Raw genomic sequence first — 18,511 nt, 5'->3', positions numbered from 1 at the left:
TCCAGTCGATTTGGTGTTCTGTATGCTTCTTGGACCTTCAAAGGAATATCTTTCTTAAGGTTGGGAAAGTTTTCTTCTATAATTTTATTAAATATATTTTCTGGACCATTGAGCTGTAGATCTTCTTCTTCTTCTATCCCTATTATTCTTAGGTTTGGTCTTTTTATTGTGTCCCAGATTTCCTGAATGTTTTGTGATGAGAATTTGTTGGTTATGCTGTTTTCTTTGATGATAGTGTTTATTTTCTCTATGGTATCTTCAGTGTCTGAGATTCTTTCTTCTATCTCTTGTAATCTGTTGGTGGTACTTGTCTCTGTAGTTCCTGTTCGTTTATTCAAATTTTCCATCTCCATCCTTCCCTCGGTTTGTGTTTTCTTTATTACTTCCACTTCGTTCTTCAAGTCTTGAACCGTTTCCCTTACCTGTTTGATTACCTTTTCTTGTTTCTCTTGGTTTTCTTGGGTATCTTTGAGAGATTTATTCATTTCCTCTACCTTTTTGTTTGTAATCTCTAATTGGTTGTGGCAGTTTTTCACCTCCTGTTTAAGGTCCTCTATTATTTTCATAAAATTCACTTTTGAGTCGAATTCTTCTAATTCTTCTGGATTAGGGTGTACACTTCTCATTTCGGGATTCCTGGATCCTGGTGATGTCACGTTGCCTTTCAAGTTGTTGGGGGAATTCTTGCATTGGCGCCTGCCCATCTTTTCCTTCAAATGGAGCCAGGAGAGGCCTGATGTCTTGGACCAGACTTTGCTGTGACTAACTCTCTAGGTGTATCTCCTCAGTGTAGGGGCAGGAACCGTTCCCTTCCAGATGAACTCCTCAACACCAAAACATGGATGCGTGGTATTCCAATGACCCGTCCAGATGAAACTTCTCGGCACCTACACAGGAACTCCTGGATGCCCCAATGAGCCAGGGACAAAGGGAAGTAGGGCACAGGCAGAGCAGGTCCAGGAGATCACAGCAGAGACTGCAGCCCCAGCAGCAGGGGCCCGCTTTCCCTGGCGGGGACCTTGAGGCCTGCCCTCTAGTCAGGCACTCACTGCTCTGGGCTGGTAGCCTTAGTGAAAGCGACAGTTTGGAATTTTGAGAAAAGATTTTTAGGAATAAAATGCCCATCCATAGCTGGAATCACCTGTCACCTGATTTTTTTTTTTTCTGTTTCTTTGTCCTTACATTCTTGTTACTTGAGTTCCTAGCCATCTGCAGTGTCTCACCATTCCTTTTCCTCCTACATTTTTAGGCCCTGGAATACCTTTTCAAGTTCATTGTGCAGTCACGAATCCTGTATTCAAGAGCCACCTGTGGGATGGAAGAGGAACAGTTCCGGTCTAGCATCCAAGAACTTTTTCAGTCCATTCGGTTTGTGCTGAGTCTGGACAGCAGAAACTCGGAAACACTCCTCTTCACTCAGGTCTGTGGACTGTGGGGAAATAGTGTGGGATTTCTTGATGCTATTGTTGTTGTGTTATTTGGGGAATTTCCTGAGTTAAATTACTTCTTTGATAATTTCATGTATAATAACGTCTGATTACTCTTTCCCCAAGCCTTTTGATCTCCTTTCCCTCATTAACTTTCTGCTCTTCTCGGCCAGTCCCTTTCTGAGATTCCTGACTCTTGGCTTGGTTTTGTAGCCCATTCAGTTTAGTCATGGCCATCTGTGTAACTGTTGGATTGGAACCAGCAGAGCCTGGGGATGTGTCCAGTGGATACATAACTGAACGCAGTGGCTTCCGCTCTTCTCTGAACCGCTCATTAGTAGCAAGTAGTTTAGTCGTGAGAGGTAGAACCCCCCCCCCCAAAAAAAGCCTCCTCCATCCATGCCTTACTATTGAGAGTCCCATTCTGGGACTATAGCTCCTGTGGAGGGAGGTGTTGCTGCTGCTAGGGTTCTTCATTTTAGCAGGTGGTTTCTTTGATTTCTAGAGTTGATGAAACTGTGACAAGAGTCTCTGTGTTGGGAAAGAAGTGAATTACAAGTAAATACTTAGTAGAACAAAGGAAAGCCAACTTTGCCTCAGCTATGAGGTCTGAAAGAGCTTAGTGTCTTTATACTAGAAAAGCAGCAGAACTTTGTTATTATGAACTCTCTTTAGACCAAGTTTGCTAATTACCATACTATAATTGTTATGAACATTATATTCATGGAGGATATTTAAAATATATAGGGAATTTTATTTCATAGTTAATTTTTATTATAACTTTCTATTACAAATGTTAAGAATGAGATAAATTGAAACCTAATAGGAATAACTGAATGCACTAAGAATTAGAGCTAGATTCTATCAGAAATATCAGTGTTAGAAAGAAATTTCCTTTCTCCTTTGAAAATTTCCTAACCAGCTAATCTGTTACCTTTACCAGGCAGACCTGTGCTATAATAAATAAAACATTCATTATTCCATACACATAAGGGTTGTGGTTTTCTCTTATCAAATTAGTAAGCTCTTACCTAGTGGATTATAGTTTTTTGACTCCTTGAAGCCAGTTATGCCAAAAGCTGTCAACAAAGATCAGATAGCTTCTTTATGCCTCCCCTCAATGACTGCATGTGCTATTAGTCAGCCTGTATGTTTAAGCCTTGTCCTACTTTATTCTAAACTTAGTTTTTTAATCTATTATTTGTCTTGTTTCTATGTTGTCTCTATATGCCAATTAATTGTCTGTAGGTTTCTTGGCCAAAGAACAGGTGATCATCTGGAAGCTACATGCTATAAAGGAATCCTCAAGGTTTCAAGAGTCTCTCTAAGGAAACTCCTTCTATGAGCTCACTTTAAAAGTGCCATAAGAAACTGCTTTTTCTCTCTGGCTTTCCCCAGTTTATCTGTTTTTTCTAATAGGGGCCAAGGATACATGCAGCTTCTCTCTCCAAAAAGAGTTACAGGGTGATTGAAGGTAGCTAACAGAGCAGGGTAGACATGCTTTCTGGGTACTTGTCAATGCTTTGTACAAACAGTGGTGATCCTGGCATGGATACATGCACTTATCAAATTGTTCTTGAAGAACCAGCTTTTGTTCCTGGTCAAACACTGTGTGTTTCATCTGCTGTACCCTTGGGTTATTGGGAAAAATATAAGGATAGATAGCTTAGACCTGGTAGTCCTAGTATCAATTCAATTATGTTTAGGGTTCAAATTTGGTTCTATGCTACCAAGCATATGTTTGATGAATTCCAGAACTCTTGGAAAATTTGCTGTTGAATCAGACTTTTATCATTAATCATGACTATCAGAAGTTGTCAGAGTGTGTCTTTCTGTTCTGGTGCATAATTGTAGGAAATTTCACCATTTAAGGAAAGAAATCAGCTACAGTGTTCTTACTGAGTATGACATAATTAACCCCCCCCCATTTTGTTCTTTTTATCTGAATTGCCTATATGCGTGTATACTAGTTTCAACTGCTGTAAAACTATTTTCTTGATATTTATTAGTCTGAAGACAGATTTCATATGAATTTCACACTTTAATCTGGCCTTAACATAAAAGACAGTAATGCCGGCTTTCCCATGGTGTAAATTCACTCTATGCCATTATCTACTGCTTGAGGAATCAGTTAAGAAAAAGGTCTTCCCCCAACTCCACCTCACTTGTTAAACGTAGTCTGTTACCTTCTGTTCTTAAAGTGTCGCTTCTATTTTTCTTCATAAATCTTGTTTGGATTAGTGGTATAAGAAGACTAAGGAGCACAAAAAGCTTCCTTCATGGCTCTTTTAATAAATACAGGAAGAAAATAGGAGCCATCTCATTTTTGCTTCTTTTCTTGCTGCTGTGGTAAAGTATTGTCACAAAAGCAACTTAAGGAAGAAGGTGTTTTGTTCTGCTCACAGTTCAGCATACAGTTCATCGCAGTGGAGGTCAAGGCAGCAGGAACTTAAAACAGCTCCTCGTTCCGTCCCTAGTCAGGAAGCAGAGAGTAGTGCATGCATACTGTGGCTCAGTCCCCTTTGTTTATGCAGTTCGGGATCCCCTGCCCAAGGAATAGTCCTGCATACAATAAAGATGGTTTTCCCACATCAGTTTACATAATCAAGATAATCTCTCAAAGGCATCCATCTCCCAGGTGATCCTAGACTTTGACAAATTGATAATTAGCATACAAAGCACATAGCACTTATTGAAGACCTGTTGTGTTCTAGAACTCTGATGAAAACAATGCACCCAATTTTTCCATATGCCAATAATAGCGTCATACCCATTTTATAAATGAAAAAACCAAGGATTATGGCAATTCATCAAGCATATAGCAGACAAATGATAAAACTAATTATTTATTTTTATTGAGTCTTATTGTGTTATCCATGCTGGTCTTAAACTTGCAACCTCCTGCCTAAATTTCAATAGCTAAAATTACAGACATGAAACACCACACCTGGCTTAAAGCTGGAATTTGAACTCATATGTGTCTAATTTAAAAATCTATTATTTTTCTCCTATAGTGTTCTGCCTCTCAAAAATTATGGATCAGTATTATCAGATTGAGGCAGCAAGATGGCTCCGCAGGTAAAGGCTCATGATGCCAACCCTGACGACCTGAGTTTGATCTCCAGGTCCCACATGCTGAAATAAGATAACCAACTCCCATAAGCTGTCCTCTGCCCTCCATATGAGCATGTGCTCCCCACTAAATAAATAAGTGTGATTCAAATGAATGAACAAATAAAACTACTAATGCCATCATGCTTTCCCCACCTCAATAAAATAAGTTATTACATTTTTCTTAAGAGACCACATCTTGTTTCCAGAGCTCAGATCCATGTGCACATGTGTTTTCTCGCTTCCTGGGCCAACAGAGTCACTGAATTCTAAGTCAATGTTATCAATAGCCCTCGAGAGTTTATAACTAAATGAATACATATGTTCCCATACTTTTGAATTTATACTTGAGACTGCCAGAGATCACATGTGAGAAAAAATTATGTATTCTTCAGATGACATGATTACATACGAACATCACTATCCCTGGAAAATGGTCTAGTTCTTAAAGCTGGGTTACTGCTATTGATGGAGTCCAGCAGGCACAGCTTAAAAGCACTCAACTTTCAGTTACTTTTCCCTTTCTTAGAGGTTTCTGGCTTGAGTTGGAAACTAAACTTGAGAAGTCAAGAGCTTAATCATAAATATTAAAAGTTTAAATCTATGCTATGAGGAAAAATAACTGTTTGTCTTATGCTACATTGTGCAAAATTCTCTTCGTCCTTCCTTCTCTCATCTTCAGATACTTGGCAAATTTTGAAAGCCTCAAATGGCCTGAGCCCTAGTAAAATTTCTTGGTTTAATTTTTGGATTTTCTTTCCCTATGCTCCAAGAGTGCTATAGGGAAGAGTAGAGTCAAAGGCCAGGGAAGAACCCTCTCAAGTCAGGGATGCTGTAGGGCCTTCTGAAACTCTTTCAGCACATACCTTTGAACATACCAGATAAGCACAAACCTAACTTTAAACTAACCACAGCTTTACTTGCTCCCACAGGCTGCACTACTTAATTCTTTCCCCACTATCTTTGACGAGTTGCTGCAAATGTTTACCGTGCAAGAGGTAGCAGAGTTTGTGAGAGGAACCCTGGGAAGCATGCCTAGCACTGTGCACATCGGACAGTCAATGGATGTGGTGAAGCTGCAGTCCATTGCCAGGACAGTGGACAGTCGCCTGTTTTCTTTCTCCGGTAAATTCAAGAGTCATATTTTATTTCTTCCCTTCCAGGGTGGTAGCCAAGTTTAAAATTGATGAAAGTAACAGTTTAACAATCATTATGTAAGAAGCCAGTGAGCCTTAAAGTGTAGATATTTTAGTAAACTAGGTGAGAAATTCAACGAAGACCTAGACCCACTGCTTCTTTCACAATTTGCTTTGAAGAGCCCATACCTTAGGGCGTGTTCCTAGGGTGTTGTGTTAGTCTGTTCATGCTGTGACAGTAAAATGTTATACGTGTGTGTGTGTGTGTGTGTGTGTGTGTGTGTGTGTGTGTGTAAATCTGGACATGAGGACACTTGCTTTATTTTCAGAACATGAAAATAAAGGTTGTAGGTGAGGCAGCCCCAAAGTTGTGTGCGTGGGAGAACTGTCCCATTTCTTATCTGTCATGTGGCAGCATAGACAGGGGAAACATGCCCCCCATCAACACCTGAGGCATTTGGGAAAACTGGCTCTGAGGTCATAAAGAGTGGGAGAGCTGGCCCTGACCCTCATCAGCTGCAGCACGTATGAGAGTGGCCCCTAGCCATGCCTGAGCAATACAGGAGAGCTGGTCTAGAAGGTGTAGGTGTAGAAGAACCAACCCTGGGGACCTGAAAGAAGGAGAACTGGCCCCATCCTTGTTCATTACTACAAGGGGTAAAATAGCCAGGGCAGTGCATAAGAGCTCACCTTGGTGGTGGGGACAAGGGAAAGCTGGTGGGATGACCAACGCTGCAGCTACCCAGGTCCAGAGTCAGGGTCATGAGTCGGCCCATCCCAACATCACCATCTGTGATCTGCTGGAGCAGTCAAAGGAATGGTTCTGCAGACCCAAAGCTACGGGATCTCCCGAGCACAGGGCAGCAGCAGGATAAACAAGAGGGGCTTCAGTGAGGGCCCAGCATCAATAGTGTAGAAGAAACCAGAGGTCTCGAGACTCTTTGCAATATATACTGGCAAGTAAAGACAGATGTATAAAAGCGTTTACTGTGTGACTCACTGGATCACACTGCAGCTTCCATGATGAGATTGTTTTTTCCTTCTCTTTTTTTTTTTCTTTTTACTTCTTTAATTTTCTGTCAAATTTCATTTTATTTTGGTGGGGAGAAGGCTGCAGGGGCAGAGGGTGGATTCAAAGGGATGGGGAAATGAATGGGATGGAGATGCATGACAAAAAAAATGAATGAATAAATAAATAGTTAAAGAATAAATTTAAAAAGTTAAAAAAAAATTTTGCCCGGCAATCTTGTCTATTTCACATAGCCAGGAGGATAACTATATGTTTTTCCTTGGGTTTACCCTCTTGTTTAGCTTCTTTAGGATCACAAATTATAGACTCCGTGGCCCCTATCCATGGCTAGAAACCAATTATGAGTGAGTACATCCCATGATTTTCTTTTTGGGTCTGGGTTACCTCACTCAGGATAGTGTTTTCTATTTCCATCCATTTGCATGCAAAATTCGAGAAGTCATTGTTTTTTACCGCAGAGTAGTACTCTAATGTGTATATATTCCACACTTTCTTCATCCATTCTTCCATTGAAGGACATCTAGGTTGCTTCCAGGTTCTGGCTATTACAAATAATGCTGCTATGAACATAGTTGAACAAATGCTTTTGTCATATGATAGGGCATGTCTTGGGTATATTCCCAAGAGTGGTATTGCTGGGTCCAGGGGTAGGTTGATCCCATTTTTCTGAGAAACCGCCACACTGATTTCACCCAAAGTGGTTACACAAGTTTGCAGTCCCACCAGCAATGGATGAGGATACCCCTTTCTCCACAACCTCTCCAGCAAAGGCTATCCTTGGTGTTTTTGATTTTAGCCATTCTGACAGGTGTAAGATGATATCTCAAAGTTGTTTTGATTTGCATTTCTCTGATCACTAATGAGGTTGGCACGGGGTTTTGATCCTACTTCATGTTCTGGCTTTGTGGGAGCCTAGACAGTTTGGATGTTCACCTTCCTAGACCTGGATGGAGGGGGAGGACCTTGAACTTTCCACAGGGCAGGGAACCCTGACTGCTCTTGGGACTGGAGAGGGAGGAGAAGAGGAGTGGGGGGAGGGGAAGAGGGGCGGGAGGAGGGGGAGGGAAATGGGAGGCGGGGAGGAAGCGGAAAATTTTTTTTTCAATAAAAAAAAATGTTAAATAATCCTAAAATATTAAATAAAAATTAAATTAAAAAAAAAGTTAAAAAAAGAAATAAAGATTATCTTTAACTCCATAGCAAGTTTGAAGTCAGCCCGGGTTAAATGGAAAGCTGTCTCAAAAAAGAAAAGAGGCACAAATACTTAATTTTTGTAGTTTTAAAGATTAGAAAGTCCAGGATCAAGGTTCCAGTAGACTTGATGTCTAGTTAAACCTACTTCCTGTTTCATAGGAATCTCTCTTCTCCGTTTTATCACCTTGCAGGAGGAGCAAGAACACTTTCTGAGATCTCGTTTTAAGGAGTACATGCTTTTAATCTCAGTAGTTGGGACATAGAGACCAACAGATCTCTGTGCGTTGAAAGCCACTCTGGTCTACATATCAAGTTCTAGGCCAGGCAGATTGTATAATGAGACCCTGTCTCAAAGGGGAGATGAGGCACTAATTTAATTCATAAGGATAAGGCCCTCATGACCTTATCACTAGAAAATACCTCACTTCTTGTGCTGTTACATTGGAGATTAGGTTTCAATGTATGAATTTGATAGAGACATGAACACTAGGTTTGTAGCAGGAGGCCTTTTGTCTCCAGGCCTCCGGTGTGCTGGCTATGGGATCCTATCAAAGCAGCAGTCAGATGGAAGTACAAAGGGGAAGGAGAGAAAACAAAAGAAAAGGGTCCAGTCCAAGAATATAAGGACGAGCCAAGAAAGTTAAAAAGACCCTGAAAGGGAACCTGGGAAACCCTGTGCTTGCTTATTTCTTTGACTCAGCAGTCAGATTTTTTTCCATTTTTTTTAAAAAGATAGAAGTGTACAGAAAGTGTTTCATACTCCCTAGAGGTCCTCACAACCTGACTGATAAATCAGGAGTCTAGGATACCTTTCAGAAAGAGATTTTGGATTTATCCTTGAAACTATATTGCTTGTGGTCAAGTTCAACCTTTCAGCTGATTCGAATATAAGCCTGATCATGTAAGTAGGATACCAGTGTTTTAGAATAAACCTCCAAGCACAAGAATAAATCTGAAGCATCAGCAAAACATCTATCTGGATCTTCATCATTGGAATTTTACATGTTAATTTTTAAAGTTTGACTTCAAAGTATAAGAACAACTCCTAGTTCAATGCTGTATATGCTTGGAAAGCTAAGGAGGTGTGCCTACAGCCCAGCTCTTCCAGTGCAGAGCAGTGACGGCGACAGTGCCATTGAAGAAGTCAGACCTCTCCAGTAGCTGTCGTTGACGGACTCCTTTCTTCTGCCCCAGACTGAAAACTTTTGTCAGTGATTTGGACACTGTTCCTAAAATCCACTGCTTATAACTCTTGTTTTATGTGTTTTCTGAAAAAAGGGCTTTCAAAAATACAGAAAATGAAACAGCCAACTGCTCTCACTGACATCTTTTATTTGTTATTTTTGTGTGTGTTCAGCTGCTGTACACAATCACTTAAGAATTTGTTTCTTAAAACTCATGTAATGTTGGACTATATAATTAGATTTTATAATTCACCACCAAATTTTCAATTGTATTTTATTCTAATTCAGTGTTAAGCTATAGATGCTCTTTACCAGTGATGTCATATAACCAATCCTTATATTCTCTGAGCATACCAATCTGGTATCTTTGGCATGTTCTAACAACAAACTGATAATTTATTGAAGGCAACTATTGCTTGTTATAAATCCAGCTGTTTTTCTCTTTTGATCTAAAATATACTATTAACTTTTTTATCCACACATCCTTTTAAATGTAGAACAGCTATCACCCTGTTCTTTTTAAATACATCATAAATATTTGATAAAACAATATAAAAATGTCATATATCATATAATTTATCTTTGACTTAATTTTTTATTTCTGGAGAGATGGTTTTCTGACAGCTTTTCCAGATGACCTGGGTTCAGTTTCCAGCATCAACCATCTGTAATTCCAATCCCACCAAATCCAGTATCCTGTGGTGTAGGATTCCCCTTTGTATGCTGTGAATATGTTTTATTACCATTGGTTAATAAAGAAGCTGCTTTGGGCCTATGACAGTGCAGAATAGAGCAAGGAGGGAATTCCAAGCAGAGATAGAGGAGAAAAGAGGGGGTCGAATCAGAGAGATGCCATGTAGCTGCCGAAGGAGATAGACACCAGACAGAATCTTAACCAGTAGGCCACAGCCACATGACGATACACAGAGTAATATAAATGAGTTAATTTAAGATGTAAGAGTTAGTTAATAAGAAGCCTTAATAATAGGCCAAGCAGTGTTGCAATTAATATAGTTTTGTGTGATTATTTCAGATCTGGGCAGCTGGGAAATGAAAGAAAAGTCTCCTTTTCTGGTCTCTGTAGGCACTGCATATATGTGGAATGCAGAAAAAACCACCCATATGCATAAAATAAAAATGAAATAAATTATTTCTGAAGTTCAATTGGAACTATGGTCTAATGTAAATAATAAGTTATATTTTCCATAGCTTGTGTTCTGTTAATCCAACTGAATAATTATGGACAGGTAGGACAGTATGTGCAGGGGTGCACAGTTACTGCCACACAAAAGTTTGGGGTAACAGAAACATACTCACACTTGTATTTTATTTAGTAGGAAAGGCCTTTAACATCCCATTCTACATAGGGGAAAATCAAGCCTGTGGGAGCTTAAATATCATTCAGCCTGTCTGAATTAGGGGTTCCAAACATGGTTTCCTCTTCATGGTGTGCTATTCCGGTAACATGAAGAAGAAAAAGGAAGATATTTAAATGTGTACAGTAGGATAGACATTAAGAGTTCAAAGGTTGTGGCAGGCTAAGGTTACATTTCTTTTCCATTCGTTGTTGTGAACATTGTCAATAGCAGTCTAACAAGCCAGATCGTTTGACAAGGTGAATGCATACCAGAACAGGAATGATAGACTGCTTAGTCATGGCATGAAGAGGAGCAGTTAGAAATTTCTAGTAAGCCTACAAATCTAGTCATTGTAGTTCATGGTAAGTGTGATATTGACATGGATTTTTTACTATAAACTACTTTTTTGTTTGTTTTGAGGTTTTGGTTTTTGTTTGTTTGGGGTTTGGGATTTTTTTGTTTGTTTCTTTGTTTGTTTTTTGAAACAGGGCTTCTCTGTAACAGCTCTAGCTGTCCTAGAACTCTCTTCATAGACCAAGCTGACATCAAAGGGATCCTCCTGCCTCTGCCTCCTGAGTGCTGGGATTAAAGGAGAGTACCACCACCACCCAGCTAAAACTAACTACTTTTAATTTGGTGCTTTAACATTAAAAAGATATTATTTGGAAGCAAACGTCTACTTATATCAAATGCTATAGTGTAGGAATCTAAAACAATGATGCAGGAGAAAAAGATAGAGAACCATAAGATTGCTTATAATTTCTAGTCACAGGATGTTTAGACTTTTAGAAGGGGGTAGCCTCTACTATGACTCTGTTCCTAATCTCATCTCCTTTAAGTCCCACAATGCCGCTTTCTTCTAGCAATAGTTAGCTGTCCTCCAACGGACAACCTCATCTCTGTTTTCTTTCCTAGAATCCCGCCGCATCCTGCTTCCTGTGGTTCTTCATCACATTCATCTTCACCTGAGGCAGCAGAAAGAGCTGCTAATCTGCTCAGGAATTCTGGGCAGTATCTTCTCCATCGTCAAGACCAGCTCTCTGGTAGTGACCCCACACTCGTCTACACTTGTCTCTGCCCTTATCTTATGATACTGTAGTCAGGAGCTGACCCACACTGATCACTTTGTTCACTTCTCAGTCAGACATGCTTTTATTGGTGAAAAGAAAGTACCCAAATGAATGGAAGTCTGTGTATGCCCACGGGATTCTCAATATGATGCACTCTTGGTCTATTAATTGCTATACTACTATAAATGAACACAGATATATAATTTCCCTTGTATCAGAAAGCCCAGTCATGTTCCATCTTCTGTTTCTATCAACAGTTATTAATTCTGGATTCTTGTGAGTTTTCTTAGAATTATAAGTACAAATATCAGGAGAAAAACCTAGTCTAGAGGGCAGAGGAAGCTTGCTTATTCAGACTTTTCTTTCAGCTTTCAGACAGCTTGATTCTACCCATGGCACCTTTACATCTTGCCAGATGAGATCAGGATATGCTATAGCTGTATGCTACCCACAGAGTGCTAAGTCCTGTGGGATGTATAATCATTCTTTAGAAGTCAGGTTTCAACTAGTAATGTTTTCATCTTCTTTTCTCTGTTTTTTTTTTTTTTTGAGAAAATATGTAGTAAAAGGAAAGAGATGGAGGTAGGAGAAAAGTAAAGGCATGGGTGAGAGTAGAATTATTTTCATACTATTTTGTATACTTATAATAGAAGAAATAGATATTATAGAAAATTAGGGGACGGGAAAACTATAAATAGAATGGCGAATAAGCATGGATTTTGTTATATGGTGTTTTAAAGTCAATGCTCCTAGAATAAAATTCAAAGAGCATTTAAATTAAAGAACATGGTCCAGGTGATAACATACAAAGCTAGACTACTGAGGTAGAGCAAAAGAGGCACCTAAAACAAAGGCATTCCTTGTTGGAGCAAAAGACAAAAACCCAAAAAGGAGCTCTACTGTCCTGAATTAAAGTACCATCTAATGACAGAGGGCCAACTTACCAGAAAGTGACTATTCTGCTTGTAGTGACCCAGTTGTTTGCTTTTTGCTCCAGACAAGACCTGACAACTCTCTTTCCCACCAGATCTCACAGAAGCTATACCAAGTACATAATATCTACAGTAGACCAAAGTCACGTATGAGGTAGCTTATTGATAAAACAAAAGGGGGGATAAATTGAAGGATTTTTTTAAAGGAAAGAATGGAATTCGGTGAAAAACCAGAAAGATGTAGTTTGGTTGTATTTGGAGGAATATAGAGCTGAGTATAATTAGTTGACTACAACTGCTCAAACCTTTATCACAGGAAAAGGGGTTATAAGCACTTTGATAAAGGGAAAGGTTACTTTATCCCCCAGAACTAATTCCTCATGTGAAATGGGACAGAATATAATTATATTTGATGAATAGGTAAATTTAAGTTCTGTGAGGTCAGAGACATTCTCTCTCTAGTTCATCTCAGTATAGTCAGGTTCTCAAACAGTGAATGGCACACAGTAAATGTGTAATGGTGGTAACTGGTTAGAAGGTAAGTATTATGATCAGTAGTAATACAAATATTTTTGAAGGTCTAGGAAGATGGCTCAATGTTTAAAGTGCTTGCTTTGCTGGCACAAAGGCATGAAGTTGGATCTCTAGCACCACATAAAAACTGGTATAATGAGCCGGGCGGTGGTGGCGCACGCCTTTAATCCCAGCACTCGGGAGGCAGAGACAGGCGGATCTCTGTGAGTTCGAGACCAGCCTGGTCTACAAGAGCTAGTTCCAGGACAGGCTCCAAAACCACAGAGAAACCCTGTCTCGAAAAACCAAAAAAAAAAAAAAAAAAAAACAGAAAAAAAAAAAAACTGGTATAATGGTGCATATGTCCATAAACCCAGCACTGTGGGGAGGGAATGAATGGGGGAACAGGAAGGAAGATCTAGGAGGCTTGATGGTCAGCCATTCTGGATGAAATGGCAAACTCTAGGTTCAGTTGAAAACTTGGTCTCATGATGAAGGAGGTGGTGGTGGTGGAGGTGGTAATGGTGCATACATGTGCATCACACAGACACAAAATAAGTTTAAAATATATTTTGAAGAAAGGGTCAATAGGAATATCTTTGAAAGACAAATTCTAAAAAAATTGAAATGAATGTGTGATGTTTATGAAAGGGTAATAAAAACTCTTCTAAAATTCTAGTAACTGAAAAGTAGCCTGTAATGAGAAGGCATGTTCTATTTTATAAAGCTGTTAGAGAAAGATAGATTGAGAATAGAGACTTTCAGATGAGCTGGGAACAGCAACAGACTGAGGAGCTAGAAATGGCCATAGAAGAGGTTTGCAAAAATTGAGAGCAGTGGGGAAAAAAGAAACGAAAGGAAAGAACTTCATTTAAAAAAAAAAAAAAAAGATGCCTGTACTAGTGAAAAAGTCCCTGCCACACTCATGGGTGCAGCTTTACCATCCTCACAGTGCTGATAGAGGCTTGCTTGCTTTCTAAGGAAACCAAAGAGAACTTTTAACTCAGGGCATCCATCTCTGTCATGTATGTTAACATTTGTCTGCCTGAGATTGAAATTTGTGGGTGGCATTAGGAAAGGCAAGACCTCAGCTACCATGCCTAGACAGCAGAGGCAGGCATACCTCATTTCCTCCCAAAACCTGGGTTCCTTGTACACTTCATCTTGGTGAGTCTGAGAGATCAGTGTTGGAGATCTAGTCAAAAGCTCACTCCTGATGTGGCTTAGTAAGTGCTGCTACCCGAACATCTGTTTGGCCTAATGCTAACAGTGTGCTCTCTCCCTGCTCACTCCAGGAGGCAGATGTCATGGAGGAGGTAGAGATGATGGTGGAAAGCCTCCTGGATGTGCTTTTACAGACTCTGCTCACCATCATGAGTAAATCACATGCTCAGGAGGCGGTAAGAGGGCAACGGTGCCCGCAGTGCACAGCCGAGATCACTGTTAGTAACTAACACTGAGGTGTTCTTGCTTTCTTTTCTAACCTGGGGCTCCTCCCATCACTCCTGTCCCACCATCTCACCATTTTCATCTCCGTTTCCTCCCTGCATGGTTGTCAGCATGCCACCCTCTTCTTTCTTGAGTCTTACTCCCCTCCTCTCTGAAAGCTCTAGTTTCATACTTCCATAAGGAAGATTCAAGGAATGCTTCTTGTATGGTTTCCTTACCATAGTTTCAGTTGGTCTTTGCCGTTAAGCTAAGTCACTTTCTATAAATTTTGATTGAAGTAGGATACAGTAAAACTGTAGGGAAAGAATAAAGATAAAAGATAAAAGATAGGCAGGCCATGCCCTGTAGGAAACCTCACTTATAGTTCTCCTAAATAATAGTATATAGGACAGAATAATTATCTTGGGTCTACAGATTAGTTGATTTAGTCCATAGTATCTGTATCTAAATTGATAATATCAAGGAAATTATAATATGGTAGACTATCAATGGTATTGCTAAATAGTGATTTTACATAACACAATTAGGAGACAAATAAACTAGGAAAGCATCTCAGATGGGATAGAGGCAGAACCCTTGGCACCCAATCCCAGTTCCATATCCAGAGTGAATTTTCAAGCCCTTGTGTGATAACATGATAAACAGTTTCTACAAACTCTTTCACTTGACAGATGAGAGATTACAGAACTCTCTTTGAAAAAGTCATCTCTGGGAACAAGCCAAACTCTAGCATGCCATGGTGAGCATGTGTTTTTGGGCCATTCATTCTGGAAAAGGTGTCTCCTTCATTACGAGCACCTGTTGAAAACATAAGACTTGGTCTTCTTTTTTTTTTTTTTTTTACTATAGTCATTGTCTATTGAACAGGTCTGTAGTATTCCTAGGAATAGACATAATCAGGAACTCATTTGTGTTATAAGAAGTAAGATGTCTGGATTGAACATCAGACCGTCCATCTGTTCTAAAGCGGAACCTGAAGTAAGCTTCAACAATTTAGATGCTGAAGATTTCAGATGAGGAACTTTTAATTTGTCATGGGTATGTCCATGACTCAAGTGGCAATGAAAGAAGCTTGAGATTTATGGGCTGACATGATAACTGTATTAAGCAGTTCTTTTTAAATGGGCTGTCTTGAAGAGAAATTTAGAACTTCAGCTTAGAACAATAGTGACCTAAATGAGCAGTGAAAGAATCATAGCATGTAAAATCCCATAAGAAAAATTTAATGAGATTTTTGTTTGAAGCCCCTGTTGAGGGCACTCTCATTATAGGTAAACTGTCCCCTGACATGTCTTGGTAGCCCAGTCTTTTAATCAACACTTACACAACCCTTACTAGGTGATCTGATCCTACTTTAAGTCTTTAACAGATGTTACTAATGAATCCATCCATTTCTATAGATTATGATAACTGTGATTTGTTGGGTACCTTTTATATATTTGATTTTGTGCTTCAATGCTGTCCCCCCCACACAAACTCATCTGGCCCCTACAGCAAATTAATTATGATGTCTTATGCTCATTTTCAGATAAAACTGAAGTTCATATACATATATGGATTTATGTGTAGTTTCAGGACTCTAAAAAGAATTTGATAAGTTTAAAGGCTACTGAAAATGTCCATGAATTTAGAAATACTTGAAAATTATCTAGGTAAAATAGTTTTTCCTTTCTGAAGAGACAGCCTTTTAAGAACCATGCCAGTAATTGACATATCATTGTCTTTGGAAACCTTAAAACATTGGGGTTTTGGTGGTGGTGCTGTTTTAATGTATCCTGGTTGGCTTAAAAGACTCAACATCATACTTAAACATGCATTGAAGTTCATTGCTTGTTCCCTCCCAAAGATCAATTTTGATTCTTTTGCCTTTCCTTTGATCACCTATATCCCATTTTCCCAGCTGAATTGCCCTTCCCCAGAATGTCTTTGTTGGATGTCTGCCCTCTCCCTGCAGATGATCCAAACTCAGAGAAAGAAAGGTTCCTTTTCCAAGTAGCCTGTACAGATTACTGTATTCTGATGTGTAGCTTGAATAATAAAAACCCAGAGACAGAAATTGGCGTTCAACCTAAAGGTCAGAAAAGCAAAACAGCCACTGACTCTTACCTCTACCTCAGCCCAAAATGGCAAATCTGTCTCCAGGAATCTCAGAATGAGACTGTGTCTATGAGATGTCTCCTCCCATCTTATATTCTCCTCTAGGATTTTATTTGGGGGTAAAAATTCACGAAAAAGCCATTTTCCTGAGACTTTTTAGCCACCAACACAGACCGGGGCTGCATGTGGGACTCCCACCAGGGCTGCACATGGGGCCCTAGCCCGCCTGGCCAGCTCAGTCAGTAGAACATGTAGAACATGGGGTTCTTAATCCCAGGGTCACTGGTTTGAGCCCCATGTTGGGCACCAAATGTAGCACAAATAATAAAAACCCAGAGACAAAAGTTGGGGTTCAACCTGAAGGCCAGAAAAGCAAAACAGCCAGCCCCTGGATCTTACCTCTACCTCAGTCCAAAATGGTGATCCTGCCTCCAGGAATCTCAGAATAAGACTGTGTCTATGAACTGTCTCCTCCCATATCTGGAGATTAAAGACTATTTAGCTAGGCTTTGCTGTAGAAAAATGATAATACTTCACTTTGCAGTACTATATGTTATAAGTGAAGGCTTTTTAATAACCCTGTGCTGCAGAAGCTTCATTAGAATTCCAAAGCACTCCTAGAAAAAAAAGTGTATTTTCAAGAACTTAATTGTCACCTTTCTCCATGAACATTTGGGGCCATCTCAAACCCTCCCTTCTCTTCCTACCCTCTGTGATTTGGAGAGCAAAGCCCCTGTGACTGACTGTGCTAAGTGTTTTTGTTTTTGTTTTTGTTTTGAATTGGTTCCCAGGGTGAATATGTGTCCTGCCTCCTCTCATTGCTCCGTCAGATGTGTGACACCCATTACCAACACCTTTTAGACAACTTCCAGAGCAAAGATGAACTCAAGGTAGGCAACAGAGTGCTGGCTTTATACACAGGAAGTCGGCATCCACAGCTACCAATAGACTTCTCCTTGTCTGGGGGTTGTGTTCAAGTGGCCATTACCGCCTGGGGTATAGGATTCAGTAGTTTAAAGCAAGTACATGGCCTCCAGAAGCTGAAATCTGGCAGTGCCCTCTACATTCCCTAAACCCCAGGCTGACATTTGAAGTTTTTTATCTAGCTGAGAGCAGCCTTGTGAACATGTGCCTCTATTAGAGAATAACCTGAAACACACTGGGGTCAGGAAATCTAAAATACTCCCTTTCTTATGCATAGTTCTTCACAGACAGGGTTTACTGCTTTAATAACTATAATATTAATGATGATGCTGACAACAATTCTTTATTTGAATGTAGCTCTGGAAAATACGTCTGAGAGCCAGGGTATACCCCTTCTCCCTTGAGCTGCCAGGCTTTGAATTTGAAGTACTGAGGGGAGATGGCACAAAGAAATTAGCCTGGAGTCCAGACAACAGAACATTACCCTTGCTGAGCATAGGACGGGCTGCTCGCCGACTGCTGGGGTTATGTCTACATCATAGCATGCTGCTGCCTACCTGGGCTAAGGACTATTGCAGACTTTAGGTCTGTGTTCTGCTTTTATTCAAAACAGTCACTTGCACTTTATAGCAGTGCATCCCATCCTACTATTTTTCTGCTTATCTTAGTTTTACTAACTCTGTTGTGTCACTTAATATTAGTTATCACCTTTTGGTATCTGATTCTGCCTCCTATCCACAGACAGATCTCTGCAGGTTGGTATCATATATAACCTGTCAAATGAATCAAAAGACAATCAGAACCCAAACAGAGGCCAAGCAATGCTCAAGCTGAGGTGTAGAGCTAGAACATACAGACTTGCCTCTTCTAGATTGTTTTCATCCTATGTGTGATACTGAGTCTCAACCAGACCAACATCATTCACTTATAACTGTTTTTTTTTCTTTTTCTTTTTTTATTCTTTTTTAATTAAAATTTCCAACTGCTCCCCGTTTCCCATTTATAACTGTTTATTTTTATTACAAAAACATATTTATACGATTATAAACACTATATCTATCCACACAGTTTATAATATATTAAATA

General features: G+C 39.7%; 1 protein-coding gene across 5 annotated transcripts in view; it reads left to right on the top strand.

Moving 5' to 3' along the window:
* The window catches only part of Dock3 (dedicator of cytokinesis 3), a 401,182-nt gene that overhangs the window by 293,589 nt on the left and 89,082 nt on the right, over positions 1 to 18,511 (top strand). For all 5 annotated transcript variants that reach the window (XM_057766540.1, XM_057766539.1, XM_057766538.1 and 2 more), the window contains exons 23-27: positions 1,250 to 1,420; positions 5,471 to 5,663; positions 11,356 to 11,483; positions 14,251 to 14,397; positions 17,293 to 17,391. In XM_057766540.1, coding sequence (XP_057622523.1) covers positions 1,250 to 1,420; positions 5,471 to 5,663; positions 11,356 to 11,483; positions 14,251 to 14,397; positions 17,293 to 17,391 — 738 coding nt within the window. The remainder of the gene's footprint in view (positions 1 to 1,249; positions 1,421 to 5,470; positions 5,664 to 11,355; positions 11,484 to 14,250; positions 14,398 to 17,292; positions 17,392 to 18,511) is intronic.

This window comes from Chionomys nivalis, chromosome 4 (genome assembly GCF_950005125.1).
Source record: "Chionomys nivalis chromosome 4, mChiNiv1.1, whole genome shotgun sequence".
In the NCBI taxonomy this organism is placed as follows: domain Eukaryota; kingdom Metazoa; phylum Chordata; class Mammalia; order Rodentia; family Cricetidae; genus Chionomys; species Chionomys nivalis.
The sequence above is the reverse complement of the archived record's forward strand: the minus strand, read 5'-3'. Positions and strand labels throughout refer to the sequence as shown.